This window comes from Oreochromis niloticus, linkage group LG13 (genome assembly GCF_001858045.2).
Source record: "Oreochromis niloticus isolate F11D_XX linkage group LG13, O_niloticus_UMD_NMBU, whole genome shotgun sequence".
Classification (NCBI taxonomy): domain Eukaryota; kingdom Metazoa; phylum Chordata; class Actinopteri; order Cichliformes; family Cichlidae; genus Oreochromis; species Oreochromis niloticus.
In genome coordinates, this window is record NC_031978.2 from 34,305,810 (window position 1) to 34,328,553 (window position 22,744).

Consider the following 22,744-nt stretch of genomic DNA (forward strand, 5'->3'; position numbering starts at 1 on the left):
TGCCTGTTCCATCTCAGGACCCTCAGGAAACGGAGGCACTGCTGGGCAGATGACACCATCAGAGTGGTGTCGTCTGCAAATTTGATGATGATGTTGCAGGGATGCGTTGGGGTGCAGTCACTGATGTAGATGGTGTATAGTAGAGGACTCAGCACATATCCCTATGGTGAGCTAGTGCTGAGTGACAGGGTGGATGATCTCTGGTTGCCAACCTTGACAGATTGTGATCGGTCTGTAAGAAAGTTTTTGATCAGCTTGGCTATGAGGATGTCTGGGATGATGGTATTAAAGGCCGAGCTGAAATCAATGAAGAGCATCCTTACCTAGGTTCTCTAGGTGATGCAGAGTGGAGTGGAGGGCAGTGGAAATTGCGTCTGTGGGTCTGTAGTCATTGAGGCCACTGATGGTGGTGGACTTGGGGACTGGGACTATTGTTGCTGATTTCAGGCAATGCGGGACAGTGGCATGTGGCAGGGATAACATTCAATTCAGCAAACACTCTTTTTCTTCATGCAAGATCAAAGGACTTACAAATGTTTCTCCCACGTTTACAAAGCAAGAGCACCAAATTAGAGTGTTGTGTTTGCATGTTTTCATGGTAGTGTATAAAAAAAAAGTCCCAGTTTTGACCTGGTGATTTTCGATGGTTAATTTTATTGGCTTTAAGAGGATATAAGAGGCAGCATAGCAAGAGATACAGTATAGACAGTTACTGTAAAAAAAAGAACAACAATCCCATTTTCTTTTCTTATACATGTGTAGTACATGTACATTATTTATTTGTGCTTTACCCAGCAGGCCATATTAAAAGAACTTTGACTATACGGTATTGGGCCACAATGTTAAAAAAACACTTACTGGTGATTAACACTGGCCGTTTTGTTACAATGCAATTTTTTGGTGGGTAACCTGGGGTCCCGGCATTCATGTGGTTCTTATGTTGAGCCATTGTTCCAGATCAACTGACAACACAGCACACCTCCGTAGTATATTAAAAAAAACGATATTTGACAAATGTAAAGGTTGGTGCAATGACAGAGATAGTTCTGTTTTCTGATCTTTAGACTGAATAAAGATTTCTCTGAGGTCAAAACGGACATGCGTTGATAGTTTTTGCAGGAATATATTTATCTGTGTTAGTCAGTCTATTTGCTGGGAAGAAAAGCCCACTAACAATGGCATAAATAAAAACTAAACTAATTGCAGTATAACCGTGTTATTAAGTAAAAATAATATTCAGCACCAGGTGTATTTTAAATCAGACAATACTGACTGGATTGTGTGTTCAATTCATGAAGCGGTAACTAGATCTGAAATGTCATTTGGCATGTCTCAGTACTGAACATAACAGCAAAATGATCCCTGTCATCATACACTTCCTCCAAAATATCTCGACTTTCTACACAACATCCACTTACAAGTTTCTTCTACAAACTTGTAAGTGGATGTACTAGTACTTTATTTTGAGTGTGCATCAGGATAAAGTCACAGTACCTGATTTCTTTGCAATTTAAAGGTACTTTTCGACATAACCAACTGTGAACTTTTATGTTCAGATACTGATACTCTTAATTAGTTTCATATGTTTCATTTACTATAAAGAAGCATATTCCTCAGTGACAGCATGATCATGTTCCAACACATCATCAAATCTATTGTTTGCGCAGCTGCTGACTGTGGTTTACACCATTTCAATCTTTTGTTTTCTTAGGTTTTGATTACAACAAACAGAGTAAGAAAATCACTTGAAAGAGCGCTCCATAGCATTCTAGTCCCACAATAATTATGGAAAAGAAAAGTAGCAGATACACAGCTCCCCCTGCAAGTTTTCTAAGACCTTCCTACATATGCAGAACTTCCCACCACCTACAAAATGCTTACATGTGAAGAAGAACTATGCTGGGATTTTATTGTCACATGATCACTGACAAACTAGCTTTGGCCATTTTAACTGCTCGTATGAATGATAAATGGACTGGTTCTTATATAGCACTTATTTAACACTCTGAGCACTCAAAGCGCTTTGCACAACCTGCCTCATTCACGCATTCACACCCATCTAAACAAGCACTTTTTTCTATGTAAGTGCTTTCTATCTAACATTCACACATGTATATGAAGAGAGCGTCATGTAGAATCAGCCTCCAGCGCAGTGATAGATGTCTCTGATGTCTTTGTGCTCCTTCTCTCCGCTTCTCTGTTTTGTAAAACACAAAGCAAAGTTCTTAGCATATCAATACAGAGCTACCAAACTAGGGTGAACAATGTTTTTCTTCAAGGGGTCAAATTGACTCAGGATCAGTGGAAATGCAGTAAGTGGAACAAATCAGAAATTACTGTTTGTTTGTTATTTTAAAAAGCTCAATTTTTGTTTCACTTTTGTTCTATCCAGAAATGTAGATTCTGTAACAGTAAGGCAAGAGTGCCAGCTCCTTGTGAGTTAATTAAGAAGCACTACTTGTTGTCTGAAGTTAGGTGATGTTAATATTAATTCTAGAAATGTTACAATAAGGGGAAGTGACGACGATTTGTGTAGTTCACTATTGGACAACTCAGTGTAGTTAAACTCACCAAGCAGGAACAGGAGACCTGAAGCTTTTCCAGGACTACTGGCTCTCCACCACCTGTTATTCAAACACAGGCTTTTTAAAGTGCCTCCAAAAAGTATCTTAAGAAGGTAATCAGAAAGAACTGACTGCTAACTACCACATTTTGAAAACAAGGGGCAGCATTTTCACAGTGACAATGTTGCTACTGCTATCGTTTTTTTACTTTTGATGTTGGTTTTTAGCCCTCAGTTAATCAAGGTCAACACTGGACATAAAAATATCTTTTTAATATGTAGCCTGGTTATATAAAAGTTGTTGCACCACCTTGTGGTACAAATTTGTTCAACATGGAAGCACAGTCCTCTTGATATGGCACAATATCTCTTTAACACACCTTGTTGTTTCTCCACATTATTTTGATAGCTTTAAGCTAATTTTGGATCATCCTGAACTACTATTAAACCACTATTCATAAAAAGTGCTCTCGGAAAATTTGCCAAGGAATTTAAAAAGAGCAATTCACTCCTTTGTAGTAATGTTGACATCACCACACTGAGAGCAATGGTGCCCAACACTGGGCCAGCCCAGAATCTATTTGACACCTCGGCAAAATTTGCAAACATGGAGTGATTCTTAAGACCCTCTAGTGAAAAAGAGAACATTGATATTATCTCTGACCTTGAGGATTACTTGTGCTTGTCCAGATAACCCTTCTCCCTCCATATCTGCTGCCTGTACTGTCAGAGTGTACTGTGGATATTTCTGTTGGAAGAGAAATATAATGAGTTCAGCTCATCAACCAGTAGGATTAAACATTCTATCATCAGTTTGTATCCAAAACAGACTCTAGTGAGATACTTCTCATTTTAAAGTTCAGTGGAATATGCTAACTAATTTCTGTTTACATAGAACTAACAGTGTTATGTGACAACATCCCAGCAGAACAAAGTTTTCAAGCTGATTATTAGCAACAGGAACATGTGGAATCGAGCTTTTTTCTATAACCAGAAAAAATGATAGAGCTGACAGACACTTCGATATTTGGTACATTTTAATGTTGCAGATTCATCTAATGCTATAATGCTATCCACCCTATAAGCTAACCACTAACTGTGCGGTAGCATAGGCAGAATGAGAGCCAGGGAGTTTATTTTCCAGTTGCACTCAGAAGAGACAGTTTTATTTTATTTTTGAACTTATATCTTTGAGACAGCACCAGATCATATTTAACTTTGTCTACACTGACACATGTGTTAGCCTACTTGAATTAATGGACATAAGTGGACAGATATCATCTGAACAGGTAAAATGGAATGAAGTCGTGATATTTTCCTGCTTCTTTGATACAATTTGCTGTTTGTTCAAGCTGTTTTTAATTTGTTAAAAAGGGGTACAGGGGGAAAAAAGTTACAACTGCCAACTCAATAGTTGTTCTTTTTTTTTTCTAAAATCCCTTGTGCGCCGGTCATAAGCGGGTCCCCTTATCCCGAGCTGGCCAGTTTGCTTACTGTCACTGAATGCGTTAGAAGGCTAACCTCTCTGTCCAGTCCAGTACCAGCAACTCTGATGGCTCCAGTAACTGAGTTGATTTCAAACATGTTGTCACTGGGCAGCTGTGGGTCCTGGCTCAGAATACTGTAACGGATATCTGAGTTGGCATTATCTGGTTCATCAGCATCTGTAGCCTCGACCTTAATCACTTCAGAACCTGGAGAGAAAGAATTCAGAAGTAGGAATTAAGAACAGTCATTCAGGCTTTGTTTATCTTTTATTCACAGTCAGTGTTTAGACTGTACACACCCCACTTTACTGGAGTGAATTACTAGATCTTATCTTATAACCATTAGCAACCGACTCCTTTTTCTCCTTTAAAAGTGAAACAAGCAGACATGACAAGCAAGGTTTAAATTCACTCTCAGTACCTTTTACTGAGTTTTCAGCAACTTGTCCCTCAAAGGTGTTTTGAGTGAAGACAGGTTTGTTGTCATTCTGGTCGATGACTTTAACTGTAACACTCAGGACCTCCTGGTGATCTCCACTTTCTGCCACGGCATGCACTTGTAGCTGCCAACATACAATCATATTAAAATTATGTTGTTCAAAAAAGAATAAACAATGTACATTAATGCTTTTATTCATCATAATAGGAACATTTTGGGGCTTTATTGGATAGAGAAAGTGTAGATAGACAGAGAGAAGGGAAGACATGCAGCAAAGGGCTGCGGATCATACTCAAACCCACGCCTGCTCACTCCCTAAGCTAAATGAGCACCCACATATTATGCTTTTATGGAAAAAGAGGTATATAAATTATTGTATCTATAATTATGATCTGATCATACATTTATAGTACAGTATGTGACTCTGAAAAGTGCCATTCTTCATAAAACACTAGCCTTAGGAACTTCAAATATATTTTGATTATACAGCTTGTGCACTATGAAACTTCTTTAGTAAGATTATAGTGTTTACTTCACTGAAAAGTATCATTTCTCTTTTTTTCACTTTGCAAAATAATTCCCAAGATAAAATGTTTAAAAAGGAGGGATGTCAATTTCCTTTTCCTCCTTTTACACATACAGCCAACTTTGATCTCAAGTGGGCCATGGCCAGTGAAACTCCCGTTTCTGCCAGTGAAGTTTAACTACACATTTAGCCCCTGAGACACATCAACATAAGAAAAAACACAATTTTAGCTGTACTTCTTGGTTTTTCTACATGACAAAGAAATTCTGCTGTAGTAAGTTAAAAAAGATCTGTCAGCACAACTCTTTGAGCTTAAATTATTAGAAAGACTTCTGACAGCTCATTGCTCAGACTATGTTTTAATTATAAAACAAAAGGTTATAATCTATTTTCTTACAAAAAACTACCATAAATATCTTTAGTAGATAGTGAAAAAATACACACTTTCCTGTTATTTTTCTATGACTTAATACTTTGATTGCTAGATTAGTTAATCATGTTTGTAATTTCAAGTTTCTAAGTTGTTTAATTTGTTCCCTTTCATGTCTAGTCTGTTGTAGCCTTGTCTGTGTGTCCTCCCTAGCATCCCCTGTATGTAGTCAGTCTTGTCTCCATATCTGTTCCCTTTCTGTCTGTGTGTCGAGTTTATGTTCTATTTTGCCAGTCCCAAAAAATTGATTGTGTTCATCTGGACGTAACATTTTTAGTTGAAGAAATGTTGGCCATGAGTACCATTCAGAGAGAGTTGGGGAATGGCTGCAACCACAGCATTGTAAGATGTTGAAAGATGGTGGACAGAGAGGACGCTGGTTTGAGCGCGGAGTCAAGGCGCCTGTTTATGTGAACCACCTCTGAACTGAAGAGGGGGCCTAAGGTCTGTCACTGCAAATTCATTTGTATTTTAATTTAGATTCAAATAGCATTTACATTCTGATGCAGTAACATTATTTTATCCTTATGTTAATACATCAATAGATTCAGTTACCTTTGCATAAAAATAGCTGGTAAAATTGTCTTTCAAATGGTCCAAGAGTACATTTCAGAGCTTGTACTTTTTCGCTTTCACTTAAGTAAAGAGATTCATTCAGTACTTTTACCTTTACTGGAGTATTTTTAACACAAGTATCTGTACTTCTACTCAAGTAAATGATGTTTGTACTTTTGTGACCGCTGCTTAATGGGAAATTTATTAGCTTGTCATAGAAATGACAATGAGACACCAGGACCTTCAAATAATCATCATGTGGATTAGAGCTGGAATTGTTCACACAGTATTGTCATATATGTAGCTTCCAGTTTACCATCCATATCTCCAACTTGTTCCTGTTTTATTTTTTTTCCAGGCTGTAAGCTTGAGTTGTGCATTTTTTTTAAAAAACAAACAAAACAAATACCCCTGCCTGTCTGTCCTTCCTGCTTTCATGGCATATCACATGTTTGTTTGAATGGTAAAATTGGCTAAGTTGACAACATCTTCTGGATAGATACTCAAGATTGTGCTGATTAGTTTTTCGACCAAGAAGGAAGAAAAACAGAGCCCCATATTACAAAATTTACTTTACCTTATAATGAGCTGCTTCCTCTCTGTCGACTGGCTGTGTGACATACAGACTGCCAGTGTCTCTATCCATGGTGAAAAGGGCAACAGGAGGCTGATCAGCTCCTGGACCAGAGATGCTGTAATGTAAATTCTGCTTTTGATGTTCATCAGACCGTATCTAGACAAAACACACCAGGATTAGGTTAAACCACTCTCACTGACTACAGTTGTAATATTGCACAACAACTATTGTAAAGTGGTTGTGCAGAGGTCTTTGGCTGCACTTAAAAAAAAGAATGGTCACCATTGTAACAAACTGTTGCTCTAAAGATTCAACTTGGCTGCCCAAAGAAACAAGACAATTAATCTTTGTCTAAAGTTTACACGGTTAGGAAATAACTCAGAAGGATCAAATACAATCAACAAATATAACATTTGCAGAGTTACTGCTGAGCAAACCATCCTGTGCAGAGACAAAAGTCTGAAGTCTAGTTCAGAATCAGATTCTCTTACTTCAATTAACTTAATAGGATAGGGTCCTCTGTTGTTCTCAGTGAAGAAAACATCTGGAAAAACGCGTGCAGTATTTGGTTCCACATTACTGCCACTCTCAGGAGCATTGCTGCTGCCATCTGTCACCGTGAGAATTACTTTTCCTTGTGCAAAAAGACCTTCTCCCGCCATATCTGCTGCTTGTACTGTCAGAGTGTACTGTGGATATTTCTGTTAAGAGACGAGGACTGTTAAGGTAGATCAGCTCATCAACAGGAAGGAAGAGACACTGACATCAGTTTACAGACTGTAACACAGCCTTCAGACTGACTAAAGCTCTTCATCTATGAAGGCTGATTCTGCTGAAAAGCTGAAGCTAAACTCATTTAATATTTTGCTTATGACAAACACTTGCAAAAATGATGCTTTTGAGATGCTTGGCCAAACTTTTTAAAATAAAGTATTCCTTGACCATTTGGCACGAGGCTGTTTGTTTTTACTCTGTGAAGTCAGTCTCAAAGAGTTCTACGATGCTGCACCAAAAACAGATTGCTCTGATCTCCAGTAGTCTGCATGGAAGACACTGACTTGTCTGACAAACTATTTGCTAAGTATGAATTGTGTGTCCAGAAGTATGACACAAACCAGAAATATAGACAGATAAACTATACCTATACTTTAGAGGCTGTGTCAAGTTTCACTAAAAACCCAAAACATGTTTTTTGCAGCACCCTCTTTGACTGATTTCTAGCAGTGACAGGCAGACTATTGATCCTGATTCATTATAAAATGTTTTTCAGCCCGTAGGTGTAAAAGGACACTTGTGTGTTAAATGTGTTTAACAAGTTTTACCTCTCTGTCTAATCCTCTACCAGTGACTCTGATGCTTCCAGTAACTGGGTTGATTTCAAACATGTGGTCAGTGGGCAGCGGTGGGTCCTGGTTCAGAATACGATAGCGGATGTCTGAGTTGAGATTATCTGGCTCATCATCATCTTTGGCCTCAACCTTAACCACCTCTGTGTCTGAATTGGAGGAATTCAGAAAAAAGGTAAACAAGAGCACAAGTGTCTGAAGGTCTTCACACTGCTTCATTTACGAGATTTACTAAATAAAACGGACGTAATGCAAAAGTCTGCTAATTTCTTTCCGACCCAACACATACCCAGCTGAATTTGGTGTCATTCTGATTTTATGAATATCTTAAGATTCATTAAATATAGTGGATAAGAATTATAAACAGGAACCAAAGAAAACTACCTAAGAAGTCCAGAGACAATAAGGTTTCTATACATACCGATGGCCGTGGCCTCAGCAACATTTGCGTTGTACTCCACCGTAAAATAAGGTTTGTTGTCGTTCTGGTCGATCACATTGACTATAATCTCCATGGGATCCTCAGCTTGTCCTGCTCCATCAGCCACAGCATGTGCTAGAAACTACACAGAAGATTTTAACATGTTTCATTTAGAAAGTTTTAGATTCACCTTTAAATTCATTACATTATCTCTACACCTTCTATCTACACACAATACAAACAAGTCAAAGATTTCATTGTTATTGGTGACTGTTGCCACCGTGTTACCGTGTAACTGGCCGTTTCCTCTCTGTCGAGTGGTTGTGTTACATACAGATTGCCAGTCTGTTTGTCCATTATGAAACGATCAACAGGAGGCAGATCAGCTCCAGGACCAGAGATGCTGTAAAAGAGCTTCCTTGCTTTATCTTCATTAGAGCGGATCTGGACAAAAATACAACAGAACTGAGTTAAATCCCTGACTTCAACAAAAGTTAGTGTTGAACAACAGCTACAGCAAAGCGGTGCGTGAGGTAGAAGGCAGGTTACAATTTTCTACATGCTGTTATCAGGATTGTTTGAAAAACAAGACAGTCCCCTTAATCTTTTAATTACCATCCTCCATCCATCCATCCATTTTCTTCCACTTTATCCGGGGCCGGGTCGCAGCAGCAGCCTAAGCAGAGAAGCCCAGACCTCCCTCTCCCCAGCCACCTCCTCTAGCTTATCCGGGGGAACACCAAGGCGTTCCCAGGCCAGCCGAGAGATATAATCTCTCCAGCATGTCCTGAGTCTGCCCCGGTGCCTCCTCCCGATGGGACATGCCCGGAACACAGGAGGCGCCCAGGAGGCACTCCTTTCAGATGCCTCAGCTGGCTCCTTTCGATGTGGAGGAGCGGCGGCTCTATTCTGAGCCCCTCCCGGATGGCTGAACTTCTCATCCTATCGCTAAGGGAGAGGCCAGCCACCCTTCGGAGGAAGCTCATTTCCACTGCTTGTATCCACAATCTCGTTCTTTCGGTCACTACCCACAGCTCATGGCCATAGGTGAGGGTAGGGGCGTAGATCGAACGGTAAATTGAGAGCTTCACTTTTACGCTCAGCTCTCTCTTCACACGACGGACTGGTGTTGCGTCCGCATCACTGCGGCCGCAGCACTAATCCATCTGTTCATCTCCGGCTCCCTTCTCCCATCACTCGCAAACAAGACCCTGAGATACTTGAACTCCTCCCCTTGGGGCAGGAACTCATCCCCGACCCGGAGTGGGCACTCCACCCTTTTCCGGCTGAGAACCACATGGCCTCAGATTTGGAGGTGCTGATCCTCATTCCTGCTGCTTCACACTTGGCTGCGAACCATTCCAGTGCGAGCTGGAGGCCATCACCGGATGAAGCCAACAGAACCACATCATCCACGAAAAGCAGAGATGACATTCTGAGGCCACCTAAGTGAAAGCCCTCTGCCACTTGGCTGCGCCTAGAAATCCTGTCCATAAAAATTATGAACAGAATCGGTGACAAAGGGCAGCCCTGGTGGAGCCTATCACCAACCAGGAACTAGTCCGACTTATTGCCGGCAAAGCAAACCAAGCTCTTGCAACGGTTGTATAGGGATTGAATGGCCCGTAGCAATGGGCCAGACACCCCATACTCCCGCAGCACCTCCCACAGGACACCCCTAGGGACACGGTCGAATGCCTTCTCCAAGTCCACATGAAACACATGTAGACTGCTTGGGTAAACTCCCATGCGCCCTCAAGTATCCTTGAGAGGATAAAGAGCTGGTCCAGTGTTCCGCGACCAGGAAGAAAACCGCATTGTTCCTTCTGTGTCTGAGGTTCGACTAGCGGACGAACTCTCCTTTCCAGCACCCTGGCATAGACTTTCCCAGGGAGGCTGAGGAGTGTGATTCCCTTGTAGGTGAAACACACCCTCCGGACCCCCTTCTTAAAATTGGGGACCACCACCCCGGTCTGCCAGTCCAGGGGTACTGCCCCTGATCTCCACACAACATTGTAGAGGCCTGTCAGCCAGGACAGCCCTACAACATCCAGAGCCTTCAGAAACTCAGGGCGGACCTCATCAACACCAGGGGTTCTGCCACCAAGGAGTTGTTTAACTGCCTCAGTGACCTCGCCCCCGGAAATTTGCAGGTCATCCCCCTCATCCCCAGACTCTGCTTCCTCCTCGAAAGATGTGTCAGTGGGATTAAGGAGGTCCTCGAAGTATTCCTTCCACCGCCCGACAATTTTCTCAGTCAAAGTCAGCAGCGCCGGGCCAGCACTATACACAGTGCAGGTACAGCACCACTTTCCCCTCCTGAGACGCCTGACGGTTTGCCAGAATCTCTTCGAGGCAGTCCGAAAGTCTTTTTCCATGGCCTCTCTGAACTCCTCCCACACCCAAGTTTTTGCTTCAGCCACTGCCCAAGCAGCATTCCGCTTGGCCTGTCGGTACCTGTCAGCTGCCTCCAAAGTCCCACAGGCTAACCAAGCCCGATAGGACTCCTTCTTCAGCTTGGTGGCTCCTTTCACCTCTGCTGTCCACCATTTGGTTCGGGGATTACCACCATGACAGGCACCAACCACCTTGCGGCCGCAGCTCAATTCAGCAGCTTCGGCAATGGAGATGCTGAACATGGTCCATTTGGACTCAACGTCCCCCGTCTCCCTCGGAATGCTGTTGAAGCTCTGCCAGAGGTGTGCGTTGAAGATCTCACGGACTGGGGCCTCAGCTAGGCGTTCCCAGCACACCCTCACTACGCGTTTAGGTGAACCGGGTCTGTCCAGCGTCCTTCGCCACCACCTGATCCAACTCACCACCGGGTGGTGATCAGTTGACAGCTCAGCCCCTCTCTTTACCCGGGTGTCCAGAACCTATAGTCGCAGGTCTGGTGATACAATTACAAAATCGATCATCAACCTGCGCCCTAGAGCGTCCTGGTGCCACGTGCATTTATGGACACTCTTATGTTCGAACAAGGTGTTTGTTATGGCCAAACTGTGATTTGCACAGAAGTCCAATAACAAAACACCGCTCGGGTTCAGATCAGGGAGGCCATTACTCCCAGTCACGCCCCTCCAGGTCTCGCTGTCATTACCCACGTGAGCATTGAAGTCTCCCAGTAGGACAACAGAGTCTCCAGGTGGAGCACCTTCCAGCACCCCACCCAGGCAATGTTCCCTCTAATTTTTCATGTGTCTGAGCGAACACACAAACTCCCTGAGCGGTCCCTTGGACCACTGTGAGCAACAGCAGATGTGTGCATTGTGGTCACGCCAGCATTGAATCCATCCAAATTACATGGTTTATTAAAATAATCAAATTACAGCATTTACATTTATGTTAGACTACTTTTAATTAACAGCTTTAGCCCACTTACAATGAAAATGTAAAAAATCTTGTTCATGACCTGTGTAGTATGTTAACACTATTGGAAGTAAAAATAACTTGAACTATAATTTTGAAAACACAACTTTCTTTCTTTTTTTCCTTTTTTTTTATAAAGCTCTGACTTGTATTATGAGTATGAGTCTGTGGTCTGGGAGAGAGTCCTGTAACTCTCTGTCTGCAAAATACAGTATATAATGACCAATGTTGGGCAATTAATTATATAGTTACTTCTTCAAAAAAGTAACTGAGTTATGCAAACAACAACTTTTTTTGCTGCTGTTTACTAAAAATGCAGCCAAGGTGTTTTAAATAAACATTTCAAACTATTTACAGAACAATCAGGTGTTCTGCATCAAATTTGATGCCACATAAAATATTTGTGCCACTCCAAAAAATAATTTCTGTCCACTATGAGATAAAGGAGAGCAACAGCCTGATACCTGCAGGCCTGACAACAGGAGATGTATCACTCCTGTAACACCTGTAACATTCAGTAGTCGCCTCATTGTTCTGACACACACAACAAAACTATTGACTACACTACACACTAACTACACACTAACTACACAAGATTTGCGCTAAACGTCGCAAATCTCTCACATCTCAAAACACCGCCTCCTAACCACCCCCTTCCTATACAACTAAATGCCATGTTGCCATATCATTTTTTGATTGGTTGACATGGTACATTTTTCGACCAATAGGAAAGGGTGGGGTTTTTTGGTTTTGTTTTTGCTCACAAGCGGAGAGTGCTTTCAAGCGTTTTCCTTATAAAACGCCGTTTTTACCATTTCTTCCCGCAGTAAATATAAACAACGATAGTATTCAGGAAAAAAACAAACATTGCATATATTTTTATCATAACTCCGGTTTTACGTGGCCTATCAACACAATTTAAAAACTGGTATAAAGTCCACACTTTTTCCGTCAATTGTTCCGTCTGTCCTCCTCACATCTCCAATGTTTGTACACGTTGTCATTAACGTGGCTTCACTCCACATCAGCCAGGCCGCTTTGCTAGCTAAAACACCGGTATCGGCACATAAGGACGCTGTCATAGCCTGTCAACAACGGTGATTAGCTGCGTATATACGAATGTGAATTGCATTATTGGCTGGACTATGGGATAAGGTGGCATTTTTCTAATCCCATACGGGAGCAGCCAGTCACTTACTGACTAACACTGCAAAATAGAATTGTTAAAGTATTCATTTTAATTTCAATTCAGGTTAGATTTTTTTTTGTGCGCAACGCAGATTTTCTGTGTGCAGAGACCGTGCCAGCAGTGCGCAATTGTGCACGTGCGCAGCTTAGAAGGAACATTGCACCCAGGGACTCTAAGAATGGTGGGTACTCTGAACTGCCACTCGGTGCATAAGCGCAGACCACAGTCAGGACCCGTTCCCCGACCCTAAGGCGCAGGGAACAAACCCTCTCATCCAGCGGGAAGAACCCCAATGTACAGGCAGCAAGCCGAGGGGATATTAGAATATCTCCAAAAGTTGATTCTGTTCATCTGGACGTAGCGTTTTGTGGGAGAAACGTTTCGTCACTTATCCAAGTGACTTCTTCAGTCTCAGCTGACTGCAGGTTTCCCCAAATCTTATAAACAGTACATTTGCATAATGACTGAAACCAGCCCACTGAAGGAACAATGGGCTGGGAGGTCAGTTCCTTAATCATAATTATGGAAATTCTCATGATCATTGATCAACAACCACTGACCAAAACCCACTGATCAAAGACTAATGATCAATGGTGTCAGGAGAGGATATTATACAATGTGATCAGCTATATGAAATGTATCTTTTATTTTATCATTAAGCACATGTTTATGTGACTTTTCACCTAGTAACTTGTGTGATGAACCTATGCAGCTACTAACCGCTTCCTGTCTTCAGAGAACAGAGAAGTGAAACCTCAGCTGTCTTACAAGAACATGCAAATGTAGAGAAGGGGAAAAACCCGCTGCTCTGAATGACGTTGTTACCTTTGTACACACACACACACACACAGAAACATCGTGTATAAATAAAGAAACGCGGACGGTGACAAAGTGCGAGTCCATGAGTGTCTCCTGTGCGAGTGCTCTGTGACCGTCCTCGCGAGTTAAAGAAAATCTGCAGTGTTTGTGTGTTTTCTAACTCAGGTGTCTCAGCTGAACAAAGAACAGCAGGGTGATTTAGAGAATTCCCCTGTCAAATGGCCATGAGTACCATTCACAGAGAGTTGGGGAATGGCTGCAATCACAGCATTGTAAGATGGCGAAAGATGTACCCTTAGGCCCCCTCCTCGATTCAGAGATGGTCTTTCCCTTTTCACATAAATGGCCTCCAGCCCACTGAAGGAACAATGGGCTGGGAGGTCAGTTCCATAATCATAATTATGCAAATTCACAAATAATGTGCCCATTGTGCACAGCCACGTTTTAACTGTTACAATCATGCACGAAAATTTTACAGTTCTTTTCAAAACAGTATTTTAATGATTGCCAAACCGTGTTGCTTTCAAGTGGCATTTCAAAATGACAGCTACAGGAAATGTGAAAAGGAGTATACCCACTGTAAAGAAAACCAAATGGAAAAGATCCTGTGGTGAAAACAAAAAATTGAAATACACTTTAGAATCAATTTTTTGACACAAGATAATTGAGGTCCCCTTACTTGAGCTACTTTTAAGGGATAGGTTCCTCTCTGATTCTCAGGAACATTTAATGGAGGAATGACCCAGTCTCTTTTCCTCCTCTTCAGTCCTTCACCAGGCTCGGGAAACTGCAGAACAGGCACCTGAGCATCAGCTGCATTCTGGGAAAACAAGCAGAAATTTTATTTGATAGAAGAACACTTCCAGAAATGGATCAAGTGTAATGAGGAGGATGAGATACATTGGATGTACTAGGATTATGTTGACTGTCGAAGGTGACTGTAACAACAAGAGTAGCTCTGAAACCCACTAACTAAATGTAACCAACCCTTACATGTGCAGCCACACAGTGTTAAAGAGAAACAGGTCTTTGTGTCCAGAGCCTTGGTTTTGTATCCAAAATCATTAAAAAGGTACTTGAGATTTCATGCTCTAAATAAAGAACAGTACGATGTAAGTGGGATATTTTCTTTAAAAATAATTATTTTGAGAAGAAGAACAAATGGGTTGCCTTTTGTGTCTAATCTTACTGCTGAGCCCACTTTAATATAGTGATGCTCACCATGCTCACACTGACAGGAATGGTCAGTTTGCGGCCTTGTGAGTCCCAGGAGTGGATGAAGAAGTCATGGTGTCCTTCATGAAGAAAAACTGGTCTCTTTACCTGGAAGAAAACATTTTTTATAGATTTTTAAAGAAGCTAAAATGTGACAAACATTCAGACTTTGTCAAAGTAAACAGAAAAATTCAGTGATGTTTGTTAGCAGTCTATGATACAGTGCTCAGAAACTTTTGCTCCTTTTTAAATATGTTGCAACATTTCAGGAGGTTTCATGTCAGCAAAAGCTAAAATATCCTCAGAGCTAGAAACACTTGGAAAAATCCCACAAACACTATTCATCTAAGATTGTCAGTTATATATTGTTGCAGTACATTCAAATGTTTACTATGTTCTGTTTACCCACAAATATATATCTGTTTACCCACAAAACAGTACCAAGGAAGTCTTTGAATCTGCACTCACCATCAGTACACCATCGGTCTTTACTACAAAACGTTTGTCAGAGGTGTCGAACAGAAATCTTGTGCGATCTGTGCAGTCAGAGAAGCCCACTGAGAACAGAGAGAGTAGTTATTGTTTAATTACTGCAATTCATGAAGAGACAGAAAAATAAGTGGCATGTCTTAAATGCATAAAAACAGAAGTCATGAAAAATCAAAATCAAATAGAAGTTAAGAAATATCCTATGCTTATTAGCTCTATGAAGACTCATGTATCAAAGCTGCAGTAAAATTGGTATTAGCTGATATCATGCCTGGTATTAGTTCAGCTACTCTATGAGTATGTTATCTGGTTTAACCTGCATATTTGCAAGCTGCTTTGAAACCAGCTTCAGGTTTGGTGAAGTGTGCACATGCGATGTGAGATGTTTTGTCATCGTTGTAGCTGTGCATGGCAAACAAATATTTTGATTCATATATTTTTGGTATGGTGACGTAGTGGTTAATACTTTGGCTCACAGCAAGATGGTCTTGTGGTACAAACCCAGGAGCTCCAGGTGCAATAGTTTTCTATCACTGGTGAAAAATGTGCTTGATTAAGTGAAAATTTCAGCCATGAAATTCTCAGCTATTTGAAATGTGCTACTTGCTTTTAACCTGTTGATGGCCTCTCAGAAACAAATCCCTACCAACTGCAACTTTAATTGCTACTAACCAATATACAACCATTTTCTGTTATTACCTTTGCCCAATACTGTGCCTTGTGTCAGGTAGATTCTCATCACACTGAAAGTGAGCTGATCTGACTGAAATCCAGGTACACATACTGGCTCCTCAGCAGTCACTAAATTTGGAGGCTAGGACAGAAGAAACAGCATTTTAATGGTTGCCACAAATGATTCAGATTCCTTTAAACAATTACTTGTGCATGCAGTTGTAGGTAGATCACCATTACATTAGAGTTTTCAAAAGTATCACCAAGCAAGGATAAAGACTTATCAGTGCTGTTACTTTCTGGTTCCCAGCAAAATAAGAAAAAAAAATGTTTATAAGTAGGACTTCTCTGGTGTAGGCACAGGGTGCAGGATGTTTAGTAAATTTGCACAGTGGAGGTTTGCAGCCAAACACAAAAAGGCTCGGATGAAGACACTAGCAAGAAAAGGGTGGAGTTACTTATCTTTTTATGACTTCATTTAGCACCTCACACTTTCCTCCCCTAATATATGCACTTGGAGCATTTTCAGTAGCTTGCCCAAGAACACTTGTGAAACATTCAGACTGTTTTTGTTGATGTTGTAAAGCAATTGAACGTAGTAAATCTGTCACGGCTGGGGTAGCAGTCGTGTGGTGTTGTGAGAATGAGGACCCAAAATGCAGGCATTGGCTGTGATTCGAGTGAGCTCTTTATTACAGGAGGTGAAAAACAACAAAACCGAGGATGGCAAGGACAGAACTAAAACATAGCCTGAACTGGGGAAAAACTAGACACAAACCTGAAACCATACAACCTCGGGATGAAGATCAGAAATGTCACGGAGAATGTTGGGCAGAGAGACGCAGAAATTTCACCAGGTTACACAGACAACGTGACAAGGAACACAGGCAGGCACACACTATAAACAGGGGTGCACAGAAGTGGCCCGCAGGTGCGCGTGCGCTGTCAAAATAAAAGACGCGCACCAGATAAGAAGTTGCAATACACGTTTGCGTACATAAGATTTTCTGGAGGAGGACAGACATTTGTTTAGAACTCTTAAAGATGTCGAAGAAGCAAGCTCCTTTAAGCAATTACTTTGGTGTTCCTCCACCTCCACAGAAATGTCAGGAGTCCGAACCATAAAAGAAGCGCATATTCTCGGAAAATAAAAGAATACGAGATGTGGTATTCTGCACGACATCTCTGTGCGTTTATCATTTGTTTGAAGCAAGCTCACCTCCTGCAACCATTTTTCCGACACGAACAGAGCAGAAGGGGTGGACACAGGCAACCAAAATCAGAAAAAACTAGAACACAAGATAGTAATAATACCAAACACAAAACGCTGGGTCAAACGACCCAGGACCATGACCAAATCAGTCTTATTTGTTATAATCTATCGTCCACCTGGGCCTTAGACAGAGTTTCTGTCTGATTTCTCAGACTTTTTATCTGATTTAGTGCTCAGCTCAGATAAAATAATTATTGTGGGTGATTTTAACATCCATGTAGATGCTAAAAATGACAGCCTCAACACAGCATTTAATCTGTTATTAGACTCAATTGGCTTCTCTCAAAATGTAAAAGAACCCACCCACCACTTTAATCACACTCTAAATCTTGTTTTAACATATGGCATAGAAACTGAACATTCAACACTGTTTCCTGAAAACCCTCTCCTGTCTGATCATTTCCTGATAACATTTACATTTACAATAATTGATTACACAGCAGTGGTGAACATCCATTGTTATCTTCCTCTATACCTTTTACCAACACAGAGCAGAACAGCTTCCTGAATGCTACTCCAACAGAGGTGACTCCCAAGCTAGGCGAGTGGCTCCAGCAGATCCCGGGAACAACATCGGACATCTCTGTCCAGAAGAGCGCAGTCCTGGGAACAGCTAAGATACTGCGCAGGACCCTCAAGCTCCCAGGCCTCTGGTAGAGGACCCGAGCTTGAAGGATAAACCGCCCGCAGGGGCGAGATGGGTGTTTTTTTTTTCATAGAGAGAGAGAAATAGATAGATAGATAGATAGATAGATAGATAGATAGATAGATAGATAGATAGATAGATAGATAGATAGATAGATATGAATGTAAGGTTTATTATGTTTTTTTCTAAGATAATTTGATCTAAGATCATTTGAATTGAATTTGGTAAAACTTTAATGGGTTATTCAACCCAGCATCGCCTTTTCACACAAGCACAGTCAGTTACATGACAACATGTACTCACAATCGTAAACACTTGCAACTTTCCACTGAAAGCCTACAAGTTGTGACAAGGTTATGAGTTGGACAGGCCCAGCCAAGACTGATTTGTATTGGAATGTGTGTTATTCTGTGGGTTTACCTGACGCGGGGTGAAAGCTGCTGATAAAGCAAAACTCATTTCGGATACAAAAGCGTAGTAAGCAGTGTGTGAGCCAGCAAGCATTGTAAAAACTCCTCCATTACAGGAATAGCTATTACAATGATTTAACACCCTAGAATAAAGATAAAATTCTGCCTGTTAGTCTTAAATTAACATTCAATTAAGTACAGTATTTTCAACTGCATTTTCTGTTTTGTTTTTTTTTGTTTTCTTTTTGCTTTTCTTTCGCTTTTCTTTACAGACCATCCCAAACCAGCTCGATAGGATTTAGGTCTGGAGACTGTGCTTTTCAAGCTTACCATCTTGTTCTTTTTTCCTGAGATAGTTCTGGCATTGCTTGGACTTATGTTTTGGTCATTATCTTGCTGTAGGATGAACCCCTGACCAACTAGGTACCAGAGGGTACTGCATGGTGCTGCAGAATGCTGTGGTAGCCGTTTTGGTTCAAGGTGCCACTCACTCTGTACAAGTCACCGACCCTGGATCCAGCAAAACAGCAAAACAAGTCCTCTCTTCACAGGTCAAACTGAGACTTGCTTTCTACGACCACTATTAAGCCATTGAAGCCATTGTCCTGTGAGTCGCCTATCACGCAAGCTGTTAACTCTCACAAACTTGTCTTCTGATTCATTTGTGGCTTTGGATCTGCCAGACGTCTTCCTGTCAGAGTTTCTGAGTGCCTTGTGATGGTGAAGGAAACTGTACTCACTGACAGCTTGACTTTCTTTTCAATTTCTCTGTAGGAAAGACCAACATTTTTAAGTGTTATGATGGTCTGTCTCTCTTCCATTGCCTTTTTCTTGACATTTTTGTGGCACTACACTACTTTCTGCAGTACAATACTGTTCGACTCATACTCACGAAGGTATGATACCATAGTGGGTTCCTTTCATACAGAAGAGGTTGTAAGTAATCCAGAAAACTTAAAACACCTGTAGGAATTAGTAGCACCAGCTTCCAACCTCCATTGCTGCAGAACAGCTTTAAATTGTTAACCCATTTTATGTTTCCTGAAAAAGGCCTTTTCGTATAATTCTTAAATGTACATTATTTTTCAGTTTTGGGAATTCTTACCTTTTTTTAACCTCTGGGTATTTCACCACTTCTCTTTGTACAATACATATATATATATATATATATATATTCTGTCATGTATATAAAAGGCCCTCCAGAAAGCTAGCACATCATGCTGTTGGTACTTTCAGTACCACTGATACTTATTTAGAGTCTTTTTCTTCAATTGATCTTTCAGTCAGGTTTCAGAGCTCATCACAGCACAGAAACAGCTGTAGTGAAGGTTACAAATGATCTTCTTATGGCCTTTGACAATGGACTCATCTCTGTGCTAGACCTCAGTGCAGTGTTCCATACTGTTGACCATAATATCCTATTAGAGCGATTAGAGCACGCAGTAGGTATTATAGATACTGCGCTGCAGTGGTTTGTATCATATCTATCTAATAGACTCCAATTTGTTAATGTAAACAGAGAGTCCTCTTCACACACTGAGGTTAATTATGTAGTTTCACAGAGTTCAGTGCTAGGACCAATTCAGTTTACTTTATACATGCTTCCCTTAGGCAGTATCATCAGAAGACATACCATACATTTTCACTGCTATGCAGATGACACCCAACTCTATCTATATCTGATCTATATCTGATATTCTGTCCTGTTACCTAACCAACCAAAATTTCAAATTCAATTTGGAAATCGTGGATTCTTTCAGTTAAAAATGTGACGGAGTGCACTGCTTGTCATGCAGTTGAACCCCAGGTTACACTTGCACTGAACTTTAACGCACCTCCACAGTGATTTTTCAGAGAATGCTTTATGTATTTCAGCAAGACTATGTCAAATCTTTTTCTGCATGCAGTCCAACAGCATGGTTTCAAAAGAGCAAAACTGTCTGCAGGCTAGACCTTTCAGTCACTTCAATTCAAGACAAATTCAATTCAGCAGAACTGGAAATGAAATGAGAAACATGGCAAAGGACATTACAAACTATTAAGAATCTAAAATCCTTTATTAGTGCAGTATGGGAATATTAAAGGCTTCTGAAACTGCAGCAACTTGTCCCATTAAACATAGAACAGAGTGTTATTAGAAGAAGTGATGCAGAGTCGTGCTGTCACTGTCATCTATAAACAAAAACTCAATTTTACCCTCAATTTTTAAAAATAGTTGCAAGTAAAAAATATTTTCTTGTAGAACTAATATTCAGTATTAAAATTATTTTGAAAATGCAAAATTTGTAATATGATTTAATATATGTAAGATATATATTTCTTACCTGAAAAACAGTTAAAATGCACCAAATTGCAAACCAAATGGTCCCCATGTCTTTATCTCAGTGAAGGCAGAGCACAGTAACCAATGATCTCGTCTCCTGAGGGTAGTTACAGCAACTGAACGTTCACATAGACGAGTCTCTGCAGCTACTTTCAACACATGACGTCAGCTCGTAGATGCTCTGGCTGTTTATTCTTGATATGGTCATGCACACTGAGCACACCTGAGCAGACAGATTCCAGTAGTTTCTGTATTTATGAACATGTAACAGACATACAAAATTAATGAGAAACCAGCCAAGACTGGTCTGAACTTCAACAACCAACCATAAAACTTCATCATATACAGAACACACTCAGACACTCACACATATGCTTTAATTTTTTGTGCTTTACATAGACTTTACACTTTATATTTTCAGCAAAGAGAAAGTTTTATAATACATCTTCAAAAAATAAATGATTAAAAGTAAGTCATGTAACTTCTGTTTGTTCTGTTTGTTGTTTGTCTGCAACAATGGAGAACCATCTGAAAAGAATCAGAATTGCAACACGTTTGTTTTTCAGCATGACAGTGACCCCAAACACACTGCCAGTGCAGTAAACTCATACCTGGATAAAAAATACACAATGGAATACTATCAGTCATGAACTGGCCTGCCCAGAGGCTGAAGTTCGACATTATTGAACCATTTTGGAGTCATCTGGACAGAGAATGTAACAAAAAGCAGACAACATCCAGATAAGAGCTCTGGAATTTCCTGAAGACCTAGTACTGAAAAATACTTTTACAAGAAAGAGAAATTACATGAAAGCCTGACTAAGTGAGTTTAGGCTGTGGTGAAGAATAAAAGTGGTCATTCCAAATACTGACTTTTATGCTTATTGGAACTGTACATAGTATTTTGTCTAATATACTGTATTTTCATGTGTTTGCATGTTTTATTAAATTCCTTTAGCGATTTCCTATCATAATAAAATAATTAGAAATTACCCGAGACTTCTGCACAGCACTGTAAAACAGGAACTTTCTTTTACTGTACACCAGTTCTTGACATTACACAAGTCATATAGATGAAATATAAAATTAGCGTATGTGGAAATCCAAGCACTATAATAGGATCTGATTTAAATTGCTTAAATGTGACAAGCTGGTTTTTGTTTTCCAAACTGCTGATATGTTGAAAATTTTCATGTACAAATATATCTAGGGTTTACAGAGAATGGTCTGGAAATGAAAAATATAAGTGAAATCAGTGAGTGACTGGTTTGTTTAAACATGTTTTTGAGAACAGAGATCAGTGAAGAATTGCTAGACTGGTTTTATCTGATAGAAAGGCAACAGTAGAAACTCAAATGTTGAAGTACATGAAATATGGCAGCAGATTTTTTTAAACTGCCAAGTGACATAGAAGGTCATTATGGCTTTGCAAAGGATGTAAACTGAAAGGTGGACTTTCTTTTCAATTTTTGAATTCAATTACAAGTCTGTTAGAGTGGCTGTCCAAATACTAAATCCCAGCTATATAGCTCGGGTCCTCTACTAGAGGCCTGGGTGCTTGAGGGTCCTGCACAGTATCTTAGCTGTTCCTAGGACTCTGCTTTTCTGGACAGAGATATCGAATGTTGTTCCTGGGATCTGCTGGAGCCACTCACCTAGTTTGGGAGTCACTGCAGCTAGTGCTTTGATTACCACTGGGACCACTGTTACCTTCACCCTCCACAAGGATATTAAAGAAACTGCTGCACATTATTAACTATGCTGGGCATCCTCTGCACACAGTGAAAACAATCAGAGGAGCCTATTTAGCGATTTTGACCCCCATTTTGACCTCTGGACTTCCAGGTTATACTTGGACAGAGATATCGAATGTTGTTCCTGGGATCTGCTGGAGCCACTCGCCTAGTTTGGGAGTCACTGCAGCTAGTGCTTTGATTACCACTGGGACCACTGTTACCTTCACCCTCCACAAGGATATTAAAGAAACTGCTGCAC

At 40.7% G+C, this 22,744-nt stretch overlaps 1 protein-coding gene across 1 annotated transcript; it reads right to left on the reverse strand.

Moving 5' to 3' along the window:
- Positions 1–634: 634 nt before the first annotated feature.
- Positions 635–20,905, reverse strand: LOC100697919 (blastomere cadherin). Its single transcript, XM_005465470.3, has 15 exons — positions 20,751–20,905; positions 16,125–16,239; positions 15,405–15,493; positions 14,943–15,044; positions 14,401–14,541; positions 8,633–8,788; positions 8,345–8,486; positions 7,900–8,072; positions 7,069–7,278; positions 6,578–6,733; positions 4,472–4,613; positions 4,085–4,257; positions 3,228–3,311; positions 2,572–2,624; positions 635–2,197 (listed from the first exon to the last, which is right to left on the reverse strand). Exons 1-14 carry the CDS (start codon positions 20,796–20,798, stop codon positions 2,607–2,609), a joined length of 1,749 nt encoding a protein of 582 aa, XP_005465527.2. The 5' UTR covers positions 20,799–20,905; the 3' UTR covers positions 635–2,197; positions 2,572–2,606.
- Between the last annotated feature and the right edge of the window lie 1,839 nt (positions 20,906–22,744).